This window comes from Acipenser ruthenus, chromosome 13 (assembly GCF_902713425.1).
Source record: "Acipenser ruthenus chromosome 13, fAciRut3.2 maternal haplotype, whole genome shotgun sequence".
In the NCBI taxonomy this organism is placed as follows: Eukaryota; Metazoa; Chordata; class Actinopteri; order Acipenseriformes; family Acipenseridae; genus Acipenser; species Acipenser ruthenus.
This window is the reverse complement of record NC_081201.1, coordinates 2,988,581-3,001,373: the sequence shown is the minus strand read 5'-3', so window position 1 is coordinate 3,001,373 and position 12,793 is coordinate 2,988,581. Positions and strand designations below refer to the sequence as shown.

The 12,793-nt window shown below is 37.0% G+C and overlaps 1 protein-coding gene across 1 annotated transcript; it reads right to left on the bottom strand.

Annotated features, from left to right (window-relative positions):
• Positions 1-4,200: 4,200 nt before the first annotated feature.
• Positions 4,201-12,485, bottom strand: LOC117418530 (eukaryotic translation initiation factor 3 subunit B). The gene is made up of 19 exons (XM_034031676.3): positions 12,230-12,485; positions 11,081-11,273; positions 10,686-10,805; positions 10,491-10,548; positions 9,902-10,030; positions 9,656-9,813; positions 9,279-9,410; positions 9,109-9,175; positions 8,897-8,943; positions 8,550-8,760; positions 8,258-8,330; positions 8,022-8,144; positions 7,794-7,872; positions 7,391-7,529; positions 7,044-7,169; positions 6,845-6,922; positions 6,586-6,694; positions 4,868-4,986; positions 4,201-4,656 (listed from the first exon to the last, which is right to left on the bottom strand). The coding sequence occupies exons 1-18, from the start codon at positions 12,330-12,332 to the stop codon at positions 4,883-4,885; spliced, it is 2,049 nt and encodes a 682-aa protein (XP_033887567.1). The 5' UTR covers positions 12,333-12,485; the 3' UTR covers positions 4,201-4,656; positions 4,868-4,882.
• Positions 12,486-12,793: the final 308 nt, after the last annotated feature.

Genomic DNA, 12,793 nt, shown 5'->3' with positions numbered 1-12,793 from the left:
CATTTGAATCGGAAGCTCTATAAACTGGTTAAATATGATTTCTTTCTTGGTGTTTTTCCAAGCCAGCCTTTTCATTAAGGACTTGTTAAATTCTATTGTAGGAAAGCAATCATTAATTAAGGAATCAGCCTCTGTACTTGTACATCTCAGCTTGCACACTCCTATTTCATCAGGAGGTGTGTGTGGGAGAGTTATTAATGCAGGGCACACATTTTATAAATGTCACTGATGTTTATTTATAATAACGGGTATTCATTAATTAAATAATTTTTCAGTCCATCATCTTACCTTACACTGTCACAAAAAGGGTTCTCCTAGTATATATTTGAATCACGAAAATGCTAAGGTTTGAAAGTGTTGTGTTCCATATCAGAACCTTCTGTACTTTGCTGAAGATTTTAAGATTCTAAGTCAAAAGTCTTGCGTATCCCTTATCTTTCCTTGTGTTTACATTTATGGAGAAGATTGAGCTCTGGCTCACAGCCACAGTGTGGATGAAATGTCTTGCTGGCATGCACTCTGTCCTTCTTTGGTCCTTTGATGGAAACACCACAGATCTTGCCACCATTCAGATAGGATGACAAGGTCAGTTTTATTAAAACACTAAACACTGCTATGGAATAATTTTCCAAGCAATGATTTAATAATGTCTTTTTCCTTTCATGCCCGTAGTTGAAATGCAATTAGCATGTTTCATTTCCCAGTACGTTTTTTTTTTTTTTTTACTACATAATACTTGTATCACTGTATGAACCTGTATACTACTTTTATATGAAAATTTACAATTTTTACATCTACAATACATATAGGGGCAGCAGTGTGGAGTAGCGGTTAGGGCTCTGGACTCTTGACCGGAGGGTCATGGGTTCGGTCGTGGGACACTGCTGCTATACCCTTGAGCAAGGTACTATACCTAGATTGCTCCAGTAAAAACCCAACTGTATAAATGGGTAATTGTATGTAAAAATAATGTGTAAAATATAATGTAATTGTATGTAAAAATAATGTGATATCTTGTAACAATTGTAAGTCGCCCTGGATAAGGGCGTCTGCTAAGAAATAAATAACAAATAATAAGATTAAGATCTACAGTCTTTAACTTGTCTGTAACCAATGCACACACAGAGGGTCCTTTTAATCACACAGCACCCGAAAGGCTAAATATATTTGTATAAATAGTTTATTGGAATCCAAATTGTCTCGAGGAGGATAGGACTGTATGATAGAAGAAGCAAAAAAAAATAAAGCTTATCATGTTCACCATGTAGAGTATCAGACAGACACCATCAGTAAATAAGAGTCCCTATTTTTTTAATGAAGGCCCTAAAGACTGTAGCTTTAGTTCATTCTTCCCCTCCTTCTGTGGAGCAGAGGGAGGCTGTAAAGTTGTTATGCTTTTTGCTGCTGCACACTTCCTTCAGCCAGGGTGCAAAACTGGTGTGACCTGAATCAATCGATATACATCAAGATAACTTCAACAGCAACGACTGAAAGAGAAAAGGGATATACTTTTTAAAAGGACTTTCTAAAAAGCTAGCAACCAACTTTAAGAGGTAATGAAGCGAGCTAGAACCTTTTTTTTCTTTTTATATAACTAGTTATTAGGGATACAATGTCATTAAAAACTGGAACTTGTGTAAAAATCATTAAAGCCTGAAATGGAGTACAGATTTAGGTATCTCCAGCAGCTGCCCAAACCAGGATGTAGTGTGTCTCTAATCATTTATTTAAATTAAGTAATTGATGCAATTCCAGCAGATGACATGCTGAAAGGTAAATTTACTGCTGACTCAATCACTTTTGGGAGTATTACATTTGAAGACTTGTTAAAGAAAGCAGCCCCTTATCATTTTAAACCAGGGCACGATGCATACCATACTCCTGCTGGCAGACGAAGACCAATTCATTGTGACTGTCACTCTCTACACAATGTCGACATTTACCAGTAAATCTTTGCCAATATTCTGACTTTTACCGTAACATATATAGACTATATATAAAACCCAACCAAAAAATGACAAATAACTCAGATTTAATTTAAAATCAATTATATTTATTGAGAAACATTTACATAGCTATTGTGAGATTGACAAGAAAAAAATGTTGGTAATTTAAAACCCATTTAAACTGGAAGCCAATAAATAGACTATCGGTACAGATGAACAGCTCAACAAGCTTTAAACTGACATAACTGGTCCAGGTGAACAATTACCTTCAGACCCAATAATTATACTGTAATGAAAGCAATGCAATTGTAATGTTAGTATAATCCATTAGCTTTGTTGAGCCTTGATAAATGTATGTAATTAAAATAAAGCATTGCTTACAAGTAAAAATTGAGTGAATGGTCTTTGTGCTGTAACTGAGCGGCCCATCAAATAGGAGACAAATTACTTACACCTAATTTATTTCTTAATAGAAAATGCAAAGATAATGCGACTCATTACTGTCGGACAGCACTGAAGCACCATGCAAACCATCTGGAAAGGCTTCAGGGTTTGAAGGGGTTGCCACTAAAATTATTCAAATTACCTGAAATTCCAATATCCATGCTTTTACATTGATGCCAATGCAGAGGACAGGAACAGAGTCCTCACCTGTGCAGTATAAAAGCATCTAAACCAAAGACAGAACCAATCACACTGGAATAACAGAACCAATTCAACACATGGATACAGTATCACAGATGTTATTTTTTTTTTAGTACTTTGCCACCATCTTGTGGTCAGTATTACAAATGTATAAAGGAATGCATTATATTATTTTTACAAAAAGCCTTCAGGTTTACTTGATTCTGGTGTTACCGAAGACCACATTGTTTTTGCTAGACAGCAATAATCCAGATCAATTTCTCTGCTCCAACAAAAATCTTAAACTGCAGACTTGCCCTCTTTGCCTCCTGCTTGTCAGTGACTGTTTGTGATCCCTGACGTACTTTTTCCTTTGTTAACAGTCAGCCACACAAACGAGAACTAACAGAATGCATTGTTGAAAATGCACAGATGGTGAACACCCCATATAAAATACAGTTCTCTTTATTCTGGACTATGCAATCACACTTTACATAACAGAATGTTGCAACACTACACTTGCACCAATCAACTAATACATCTCAGAAATAACTACTTAGAATAACACAATGCCTGATCACCATTTAATAATAAGACAGCAAATATATTCTTAGATTTTCCTGAAAATATTCAAAGGACATCTTGCAAACAATTATACAAAGCCCACTGTAATGCTATTAATCTTAATTTTAAACTATGAAATTAAAATGACAAGTTAAATTCATGAGAAATTAATGGACATCTAATTCTCACTGGATGAAACTGGCACTCCCACGCACCATCTGTTTTTGGAAAATGACTGCGCAGCAAGCCAACGCCCGATTTAAAAATGTAACACTAAATATGGATCAACACGTTCTAACGCCAATGTGTTCAAATGTAAATGAAAAGCTTCTAACTTACAGTAAACGGAAGGAAAATAAACAGAAGTGCGTGTTTAACGTGACATCTTGCTGTTGCCAAACAGGTTTGTTTTTTTTTGTTTTTTTTTTAAGCCCTGTTAATTTAATGTACTTGAATCTCTTAATTTTCTCTCGCTGTTTGTTTTGTCTGTATGTCTCTCGCTCACTTGGCCTATTGACGCTGAATCACACTACCTCACAAATGTGCATTTTTAAAAAGAAAAGGGCATAATTGGGGTTCTCTAGGTAACCGAACTAAGTGTTTAGCCCAGTCAGTCAGTGGAGGCAGACTTTAAGGATAGATAGAAGTTATATTATTTTGAGAAGTTAAATAGTAAACTAGTAGTCACTGTTGGGTTATGGAATATACTGATACGAATAGGAATGAATGTGCACAGTGTGAATATAAACTAAAGTGTATTGATTTGAGGGTAGCTTGCATACAGAGCGAGTTGTAAACAAGGGAAAAGGATGATTACCAGATACAGTGCAGTGATCACTTGTTCTTGTATTATGGCGTGTTGCCAAAAAAAATCACTTGTTTAGGCGACACAAATGCCCTGAAGATAGCAACAACCTTTCAATCTTGCGTATCTGCAATTTCAGCTTTTGTAATGGACAGCTGACGCTCGACGGGCTAAACGGAAGGCTCTTGCAGACCGGATTGGGCTTGCGGGCCGCCAATTGAAAAACACTGCCCTAAAGAAAGTAGACAAATGAAACAAGAATATTTTGGAAGTATACTTTATTATTATTGCCTTGAAGCACATTTCTTTTTATCAGGTAATCTGAATGGAGGAGGATAAAGCCCACTGTAGTGCTGTTTCAGCACACTAAAATACATATCAAACCAATTTTTGTTTCAGATGTTATTCTGTAGAAAACAGCTCTCTGTCCATTTACCATATATGCAAAAACAGTCCTTAGGAAACAGCCTTCATTGGTGAAGCACAAATCTGTAGGATGATCAGATGCAGTACTTGGTATACTGTAATTTGATACAGGCTTCTAAAACTGTACCAAAAGAAGCAAATACAGTGGCTTATAAAATACAAACTGAAGTGACCAAAATTAAAAGGCACACAATGACTTTAGAAAAAGGATCGAGATGGTGCATTTAATTTCCAAAATATAATAAATCCAGGAGATGTTTCTCTGATGTGATCGAGAGATGGAAAATGGTGCTGTTGAAAGAAGAATGAAAAGAGGAAAAAAGAAACTTGAACACATCTCATTTTTAACTGTAAGAATGGAACAAAGCAACTTTTAGTATAGTAGCTGGAATAATTTAATTTAATGCTGCTATTTAATGCTTAAAAAAAAAAAAAAAAAAAAAAAAAGCGCCACACTTTACAGATGGCTTCAAATTATGATCAAATAGTTTTAGGCATTTACCCGTCAGTTATGCGATTACACCTGCTCTCCAAGGGGAATAATTTCTTCATTGACAAAAAATTCAATGGTCTCCTCCTCCCAGTCTTCAACATTGCTGTCAAGCTCATCTGTGTCCACACCTGAGGAGGAAAGAGATACAGACGTAGGTTTACAGTGGATCAGTATCTGGCATAATGTTAGAAGTGGCAACAGGGAGTCATTTATGTGTTTTGTTTCCTCATACACACACACACACACACACACAGGTGCACTCCACTTAACGAATGCTTTTAGCATGGATTTTAATGGGGAATTTATTTAAAAAATGACTTGTTTATAACGTAAATACCATGTAATACGTACAGGCAGGTCTTTTGCGCAAATAAGGTCCACCCAGGACAGTAAATGACAGTCATGGTGGCATTGATGATGTCGGGCAGGAAAAACAGCTGCTGTTTACTTCTATTCTTCTATGTTTTTGTTGGCACAGCCGTTGTACAGTTTAAAACTTAACATAGAATTTTAATTACATTTAGCGAAAATATAAGTTTGCAAAATGGTAACACTGTAATCCGTCGCATATCTGACTGCAGTGGGACCAGAGTAGAGGCAGATATGTAAAAAGTCCGATGAATGAATAGCGTTTTAAATAACAATTTACACACTTGTAACAATTACTATATTCACACAATTATTGTTTTGAGATTCAGCTTTAAATTAGGGAGCTCCCATTAATCCCTTATTTAGAAAGTTACTGGGTATTAATGCTTGTGACAGGGTAGCCGTCTCCCGTGTGCATTCCTGCTGAGTGACAGGCAGGAGATTGAGACGGAGGTTGAAGTTGGATATGCCCCGCAGGCGAACAGGATTTATTTACATATCAAGTCAACACACTGAACAGCTCACGTGACACTACCAGCAATGGCAGCACACAGAGCACATACAACACAGTACGAAAACTGAACTAAACTTTTCTGTTCAATAATAAAACTAAAGAGGTTGATCATGGCGGATAAACGGTTAGGGTGGATATGTGACTGACTACTGTAAGTAAGCGTATGGATACAATACATCGCAATGAGCAAGTAAGAAAAAAAATCAGTGAGGTTCTTAAAATGCTTGATTGATTCAGTTTACCTTGGCAAACAAAAACTGGCATTCAGAGTACATGAAGGCACCAATTCCTCAAATAGAGGTAATTATATGGAATTACTTTCTCTGATTTCAAACTACGAGAGTATGTTAAGCAATCGCTTGTCAATAGCCACAGTATTCTCGGGTACCTCTAACAAGATTCAGAACGAATAAAAGCAGAAATACAGGAAGCCAAGCACGTAGCTGTAATGGTGGATTAAGACGATGGAGCTCAGCTGTGTTGTGTTTTCAGGTATGTAACCGAGTGTCCAGAAAGAACGGTTCTGTGAAAATGGGTTACATTTACTAAAATAAAAAAAATAAAAATGCTTTTAAAAAGACCAAATTCCCATTGAGCTTATCTTTTTTTAGATTCTATTGATTTTTTAATATTACTATGCAGGACAGCCGCTGCAAGATCATTACCTTCATTAAAAATATGCATGGATGAATCTACAGATTAATCAACTAATGCCCATAAATTAACACACATCTGCCACGTTGTTCTGTGATCTGCCGTCGTCTGCTGATGAAACTTATTTTGCCAAGAGAAACAGGGCTTAACCCAAAGGCTGTTGCCTCAAAAAGCACATAAACCACATTACCTCCTCGGAGATCCAAGCGAAGCACTCTTTGCTCTTGGTATATCTTCTGGGCATTCTCCCGGTATGCATGATACTCTTCGATCATTGTTCGTCTTCTGTCAACCAGTTCCTATTTTTTTTTTCACAAGACACAATAATATAACTGTTAATTGTGGAATGTATCATTTGTAGGACACATTACATTTTATACAGTTTAAACATGCAAGGACGAATAGAATAAACCAGTAAATGAAGGAGATCAATTTAAAAATGTTATTACCTTGGAGGCCTTGGACTGACTCAGACGATCCTTCTGCTCAAAGATCTTGGAGTACTTCTTCAGATCCTTCTTAATGAGCTACACGTTATAAAAAAAAGAGATATATATATATATATATATATATATATCATTTAAGTATCAATATAGTAGCAACTTTCTTAGAATAAGGGCAACGTTAAAATCGGACTGAAACATTTACTTTTATCTGCTCCACATCAAGCAGTGTTGGCGGTCGGGGTCTCCACAAAAGCTGGCAAAAACGATCCTTGTTGTTTTTCTGAAGGAGGCGTCCCTGGAATGTCCACAGCCAGAATGCATTATCCACCTGAAATGTATGGTTTTAAAGTAGTCAGGTTAAATACAGCACTACACATTAATAAATCTATTAATTACCATTTGAAAGAAGAAAATAAAAAGGAGACACATACACAGCCGTTTAATATTACAGTACATATTGCTAAGTTCTAAAGGCTCCTTTCTTTGAGTACTTGTCTAGTTTTAGCACTCTGAGGGGTATAATATTTTACTGAGTAAACAGCTGCATACCTTATGGCTCCACCAAGACACTGATGTAACAACATATCGTCCAGTTGGGTCCCATTCTACATCTGATGCCATGTAATGTTCTGCAATATTCATCATGGTGCAGTCTGATGTGTCAACAAATGCCAAAGCACCATTCATGCTGAAAACAGAAATAGCAATACATCGGGAACCGTTAAAAAATCTCTCATCTCGCTCCTCTCATGGCCAAGGGCCTAAAATTATTTATTTTAAATATATTGGCCCGGCCAAACAATTTTATACTTTGTTTAAATGTTGAATATGAACGCTGCTAATTAGACATTACTGGTATACAAAAAAGAGGAAATTACACAAGGCTTCAAATTATACTTAGGGACAACTAACTTATTTTAATTATGCACAATATACCCTTCCAAAAACTAACCTTCTCAGACCAGCCAACACCAAAAACTGACCCTGAGGACTCCAGAAAATACTGTTTGCTTGCTGCTTATCAAACGTTTCTGGAAAAAAAAAAACGTTTTATATAATCACACACAGACACAAATAAAATGACAACACAGAACTTAACAGAAAATCTTCTCATGTGACAAATTGGGATACAGTTCAAAGACACATCCAGACATTCTCAAAAAGAGAACTCGTTACTTACTAATAAGCTCAATTTTGCCGTTGTTTTTAACATGGTAGAATGAGGAATTTATTCTCGGAGACTCTCCATGCAGCACAGCAAATTTACTCCCATTTGGCTCCCAAGCAAAGGCTATGATGCCCTCTGTAAAATTAAAAAAAAAGTATACAAATATGGGCTTTGGATTAGCTCCGAGACACAAAATGTCTGTAAAAACACAGTTTTTGTTTTTCTTTCAGTACATTATAACAACTCACCTTTCATTTCTACAACATCAACTGGCACCTGCTTTTCCCGCATTCGGAATATTTCAAAGTTGGTCACCATACCCTACAAAAAAACATAACACAAAATGTAGGACAACAACATTCACATAAGTAAAACATAGACATTATGGGTCATTCAACTTTAAGCACATGACAAGAAGTACCAATTAAGAAGTTAATGCACCAGACACAAAACAAGTCAACCCCTGGGCTTCCTCAACCAGGCACCTGTGCCCAGTTACATCTTATTTGAACAGGTAATAAAACAATCAAGTTAGCATACCTGTGTCCCCTTGGGGGTCCGGTCTACCTTCACACAAAGGTAATCCCCGTTCTTCTGCCAGTGAAGCTTACAGTCCACCACGTTGAACAGGTTTCGGACTCGGATCTCTTGCCGAGACGGAAGCTGCATGAGCGTCACCCTTGCTGGGATATCTTTATCCTCTGGTACCCAGAAAGCAATGATATTGTCACCCGGAGACCAAGAAAAATCCCTTGGAAAATGAAAAAAAAAGTAATACAAAAATTAATAAAAAGGGTGCAACTCAAAATCTCAATTACTAAAAAGAAAACAACTTAAATTTATGGTCACAAAAAAATAGCTTCAAACATGAATTTGTCTGTACTCACTTTATCCCAGTGATTTTTAAACTTTTCTTGTCCAATAATCCCATAGACTGAAAAAAAAAATTAAAGAAAAAGAGTTAACTAATGTTCTTCAAAAAGGAGAACTCTTTGCATATTACAAAAAAAAAATGGAACATATGAAACATCCTGTACAGTGAAACATGCAAACTAAAAACAAACCAATTCACAGGCAAATACACTGCAGGTGAACTTACTGGGGTCTCATAGATGCTGAGTGTGTCTTGTGTCATTCTGGCAAAGAATTTTCCATCATGACTCCACCTAAAAAAATTAAAATGTATTACAAATCTGGAAGAGGGGCCTTGATTGGAACTACAAAAAGAAACAAGAAAAGACTTTTCAGGACTTTATCAACCGAACGTACTTGAAGATTGGCCAATGTGCAGAGCTCTCACAATGGAAGCCTCTCTTTTTCTGTCCCGTCAGGACATCCCAGATGATGATGGCCTGGGGGTCATCCTTTGTGTCCATCAGAGGGCTGAAAGTAACCAGGTACCTAGTAAAATCAAGAGAAAATAAAGAAATCAAATAAATATGCAAGCACATTTCCTAATCACATGGTTTTGTCTTTCATAAATGACCCCTAGCTAACACTGCACCAAGTACAGCTGGACCTCTCCAATATTGAATACAGAGGAGATTGTGTTGAATTTAAAATCGCTTTTAGAATTGCTATGTGGTTACATTTTAGTAAATCTTCTCAGGGCATCCTTTTGTAAAATCCACCCTGAATTTACTTACCTTTCACATGGAGAGAAGTCAATGAGCTGCACCCCTTGGTGGCTGAACCTCTGGATCTGTTTAAACTTCTCACCTCCCCACAGAGCAATGCCCCTCTGATGGAATGTGGCCAGATAGGTACCTCTAGGAGACCAGCGGACGTACGTCTCAGTCCAGCGCTAGAAAAATAAAACATGACATGACAATGTCTTCAGGCATAAGAAGCAATAAGAAGGCTGGCCATACATAGTTTCACAAAATACATACCGCTCTCTCTTCTACAACAATTGGTTCCTTAGCATCATTTGCGAAAATGCCTGTGCGTTCCCCAGATTCAAAAATCACACTATATTGATCTCTGCAATCCGCATCTTCCAGCCAGTGACGCAGGTTCCCCTGCAACAAAAAAATTAAGTTGTCTCTGTCAATTCCCCAAACAAAAAAAAATAACTCATTTTGGTGACAAAATCATATAGATATTTAACACACTAGCGTTGAACACAGTGGTGCCATTGTGTTAAAATGTTAATGTTCCTGATTAAAACTATATACTTTAAGACATATTTGTTTGGCAAATTGAAGCCATCAATGATGCCACATTTGGACCATACAAAACTGTCCTACCAATACTACTTGCAATAAAGCAAAATACTTAAACATGCAAAATCATTCAGGATCTATCCTATGTTTATTTAAATAGTTTATCTGTATAATGCTCTGTAAGTTAACTGGTCGTGCCATCTAATGTCTCACTTAAGTACTAAAACCACACAAAAAATGGGTTCTCATTACATTAAAGTGGTTTGGGGTTACAATAGAGCATTGAAAAATACATAATAGGTGTTGGTGTACTTACAAAGTCTTTGAATGGCTGCTTCTCTGGTGTTTCCCATTCATCACTGATATTCATATACCTAGATTAAGGGAAAAAAAAGTGTTTTAATAAAATAAAATATGCATAGCACACTGCTTGCTTACTCCACTGGTATAAGAGTCAAGCTGAACCATCAAATATTCCTGCTTCTAAGCAAGTTTTATTCTAAAGACTCACTTGTCAAAGTCTGTGAAGATGTTAACCCTAAAGGTGTGCTGCTTGTCTAGCTTGTATCCATCTGCATTCTTCACAGCCTCAAGAGCATGAGCAGGACAGGAGTACTCCAGGAAAATGTACCTGGAAACAGAAAATGAGAGACAGTCTGCCATTAAAGTGGCCAAAGGGGCTTTTCATTTTCAACTAAGGCAAGTGTAAATTCTATAATGTAAATGTTTAAAAAAAAAAAATAGAATTAGCAAAAATACTGATATTAAAAAGAGATGTACGCTTGCAGAGGTAAAAAGTCAACACATGTTCCTTGAGACCTGGTGTAATTATATATATTATATATATATATATATATATATATATATATATATATTATTTTATTTTTTTTAATGTGAAATACTAACCCTTTTGTCTTCCCTTCTGCCTCTGGATAAAATTCGTTTGTGATTTTGCCAAACTTTGAGAAGATCTTGTGGATGACATTCTTTAGTTTCTCAAGACGTTCTGCCCCGACCTGAGGAACGTTGTCAACAACAACAACAGAGTCAATCCCATCCGCCTCCTGGGGTTTCTCCTTCAGCAGGTCGCCCAGCAGCTCTGGAAAGAGGACATTAATGCAGTTACAAAGGGGTTTAAAATGGATCTACATTTTACCAAATAGTGCCCGTTTAAAACCGTGTGTAATCTGTTTAATTGTCCTTTGTTGATTGTGCTTGCGATTAAAACAGTTTTGATGAGTCTCTTCACAAACAATTACTGATGTGATAGTGTGCAAGCATGGCACATCAATAAACCGAACAGAAACACATTGTGGCATTGCATTTCCGGCCTGTTGTGAAGCAGATGCAGGTGTTTAAGCGCTTCTACTACTTGATAAAACACTTCGTATAATTTTGATTTAAAAAAAAAAAAAAAAAAGGTAAAGGAAAGGTCCTAGGACTAACATCACAAAGACAATGGTCATATAATGAATAGCTAAAAAAATAATTCGCACATAACAAGACATATGTGTCGATTGCTATCTTATCACCAGATTCTGGCACTACTAGTACGTCTGTATAGCCCGATTGCACGAATTAATCCCCTATGTTACAAACTACTTTTTAATCTAAAACTGGGCCTTCGACAGTCACTTTCTGACCAGAGGATTACATCTCTTTTAACGGGGGTAGACTGCAACAGTAGCAAACATTGAGATAGTTCTATTCCGGCTATATAATTCTTGAAACGTTTAAAAGCACACGTTATATTACCGATTACTTATTCACACACGTTCTTGTTTACTGTCACTACATTATAAAATGTGCTTCCCCCATCTCATCTGCTCCAATGATTTACACTCCACAGGCCGAGCTACAACACTACAGACAGTATCGTGAGAGCGGGGTAGGCCTGGAAAGATAGGCCGGAGTGACATTTTTAAAAGGACCACGTACAATGTTGAAGTTATATTTCCTTGCAGATAATGTCTACATACGTAGAAGCGGCAGTCGTATTTGACTTGATTAAACACATCTTTACTGTAAGGCCTCACGAATAGCTTGCTTTCCTACCCTCTTCAGTAACGTCGTCCACGAAATCTTCTGGGTCGCTGAAAGAGGGTTCTTCGTCCTCATCAAATTCGGCTTCTGCCGGCATATTCTCTGTATCACGCATTTCAACTGCTCCACTCTTCGGTATCACTTCACGTAATCGATCTGGTCGGTTCTGCTGGTTAAAAACCTGATTTTTTTTTTCCTCCTGCTAGCAGGCCATGTGCTCTACACCCGGCGCCAGCGACTCAGCACGAGAAAAGGGCCCAACCATTTCGAATGGACTGGGGTATTACAACAGAATGTGAATTATGTTATAAAGTTTAACATCCAATGAAAAAAATAAAACATATATTTTATTTCTTAAATAAAGGTCTGACCTACAGTCCAACATATTTTTCGTATACAATGCCCAAATGGTGTTATTTATCGTAGGTGAACAACACATATTCCCCCCATATGTAACTTGGTTCAGTCTAAGTATGGACGCGCCCTGTTGCCCAAAGGAGTGCCATAAAACAGAAAAAAGGGGTTATGGGGTTAGCGGGGTGTGAATTTGTAAGTCTAGCAGGTTTAAGTACTGTA

What these genes read in the sequence shown, in the direction of transcription:
- LOC117418530 (XM_034031676.3), bottom strand. Translation starts at nt 12,332, where the DNA reads ATGCGTGATACAGAGAATATGCCGGCAGAAGCCGAATTTGATGAGGAC. An exon ending in GGACCCCCAAGGGGACACAG is followed by an intron (nt 8,331 to 8,549) that starts GTATGCTAACTT and finishes GTTTTTTTGTAG; the next exon opens with GGTATGGTGACCAACTTTGA. An exon ending in TTGATGTGGAGCAGATAAAA is followed by an intron (nt 6,923 to 7,043) that starts GTAAATGTTTCA and finishes TATAACGTGTAG; the next exon opens with CTCATTAAGAAGGATCTGAA.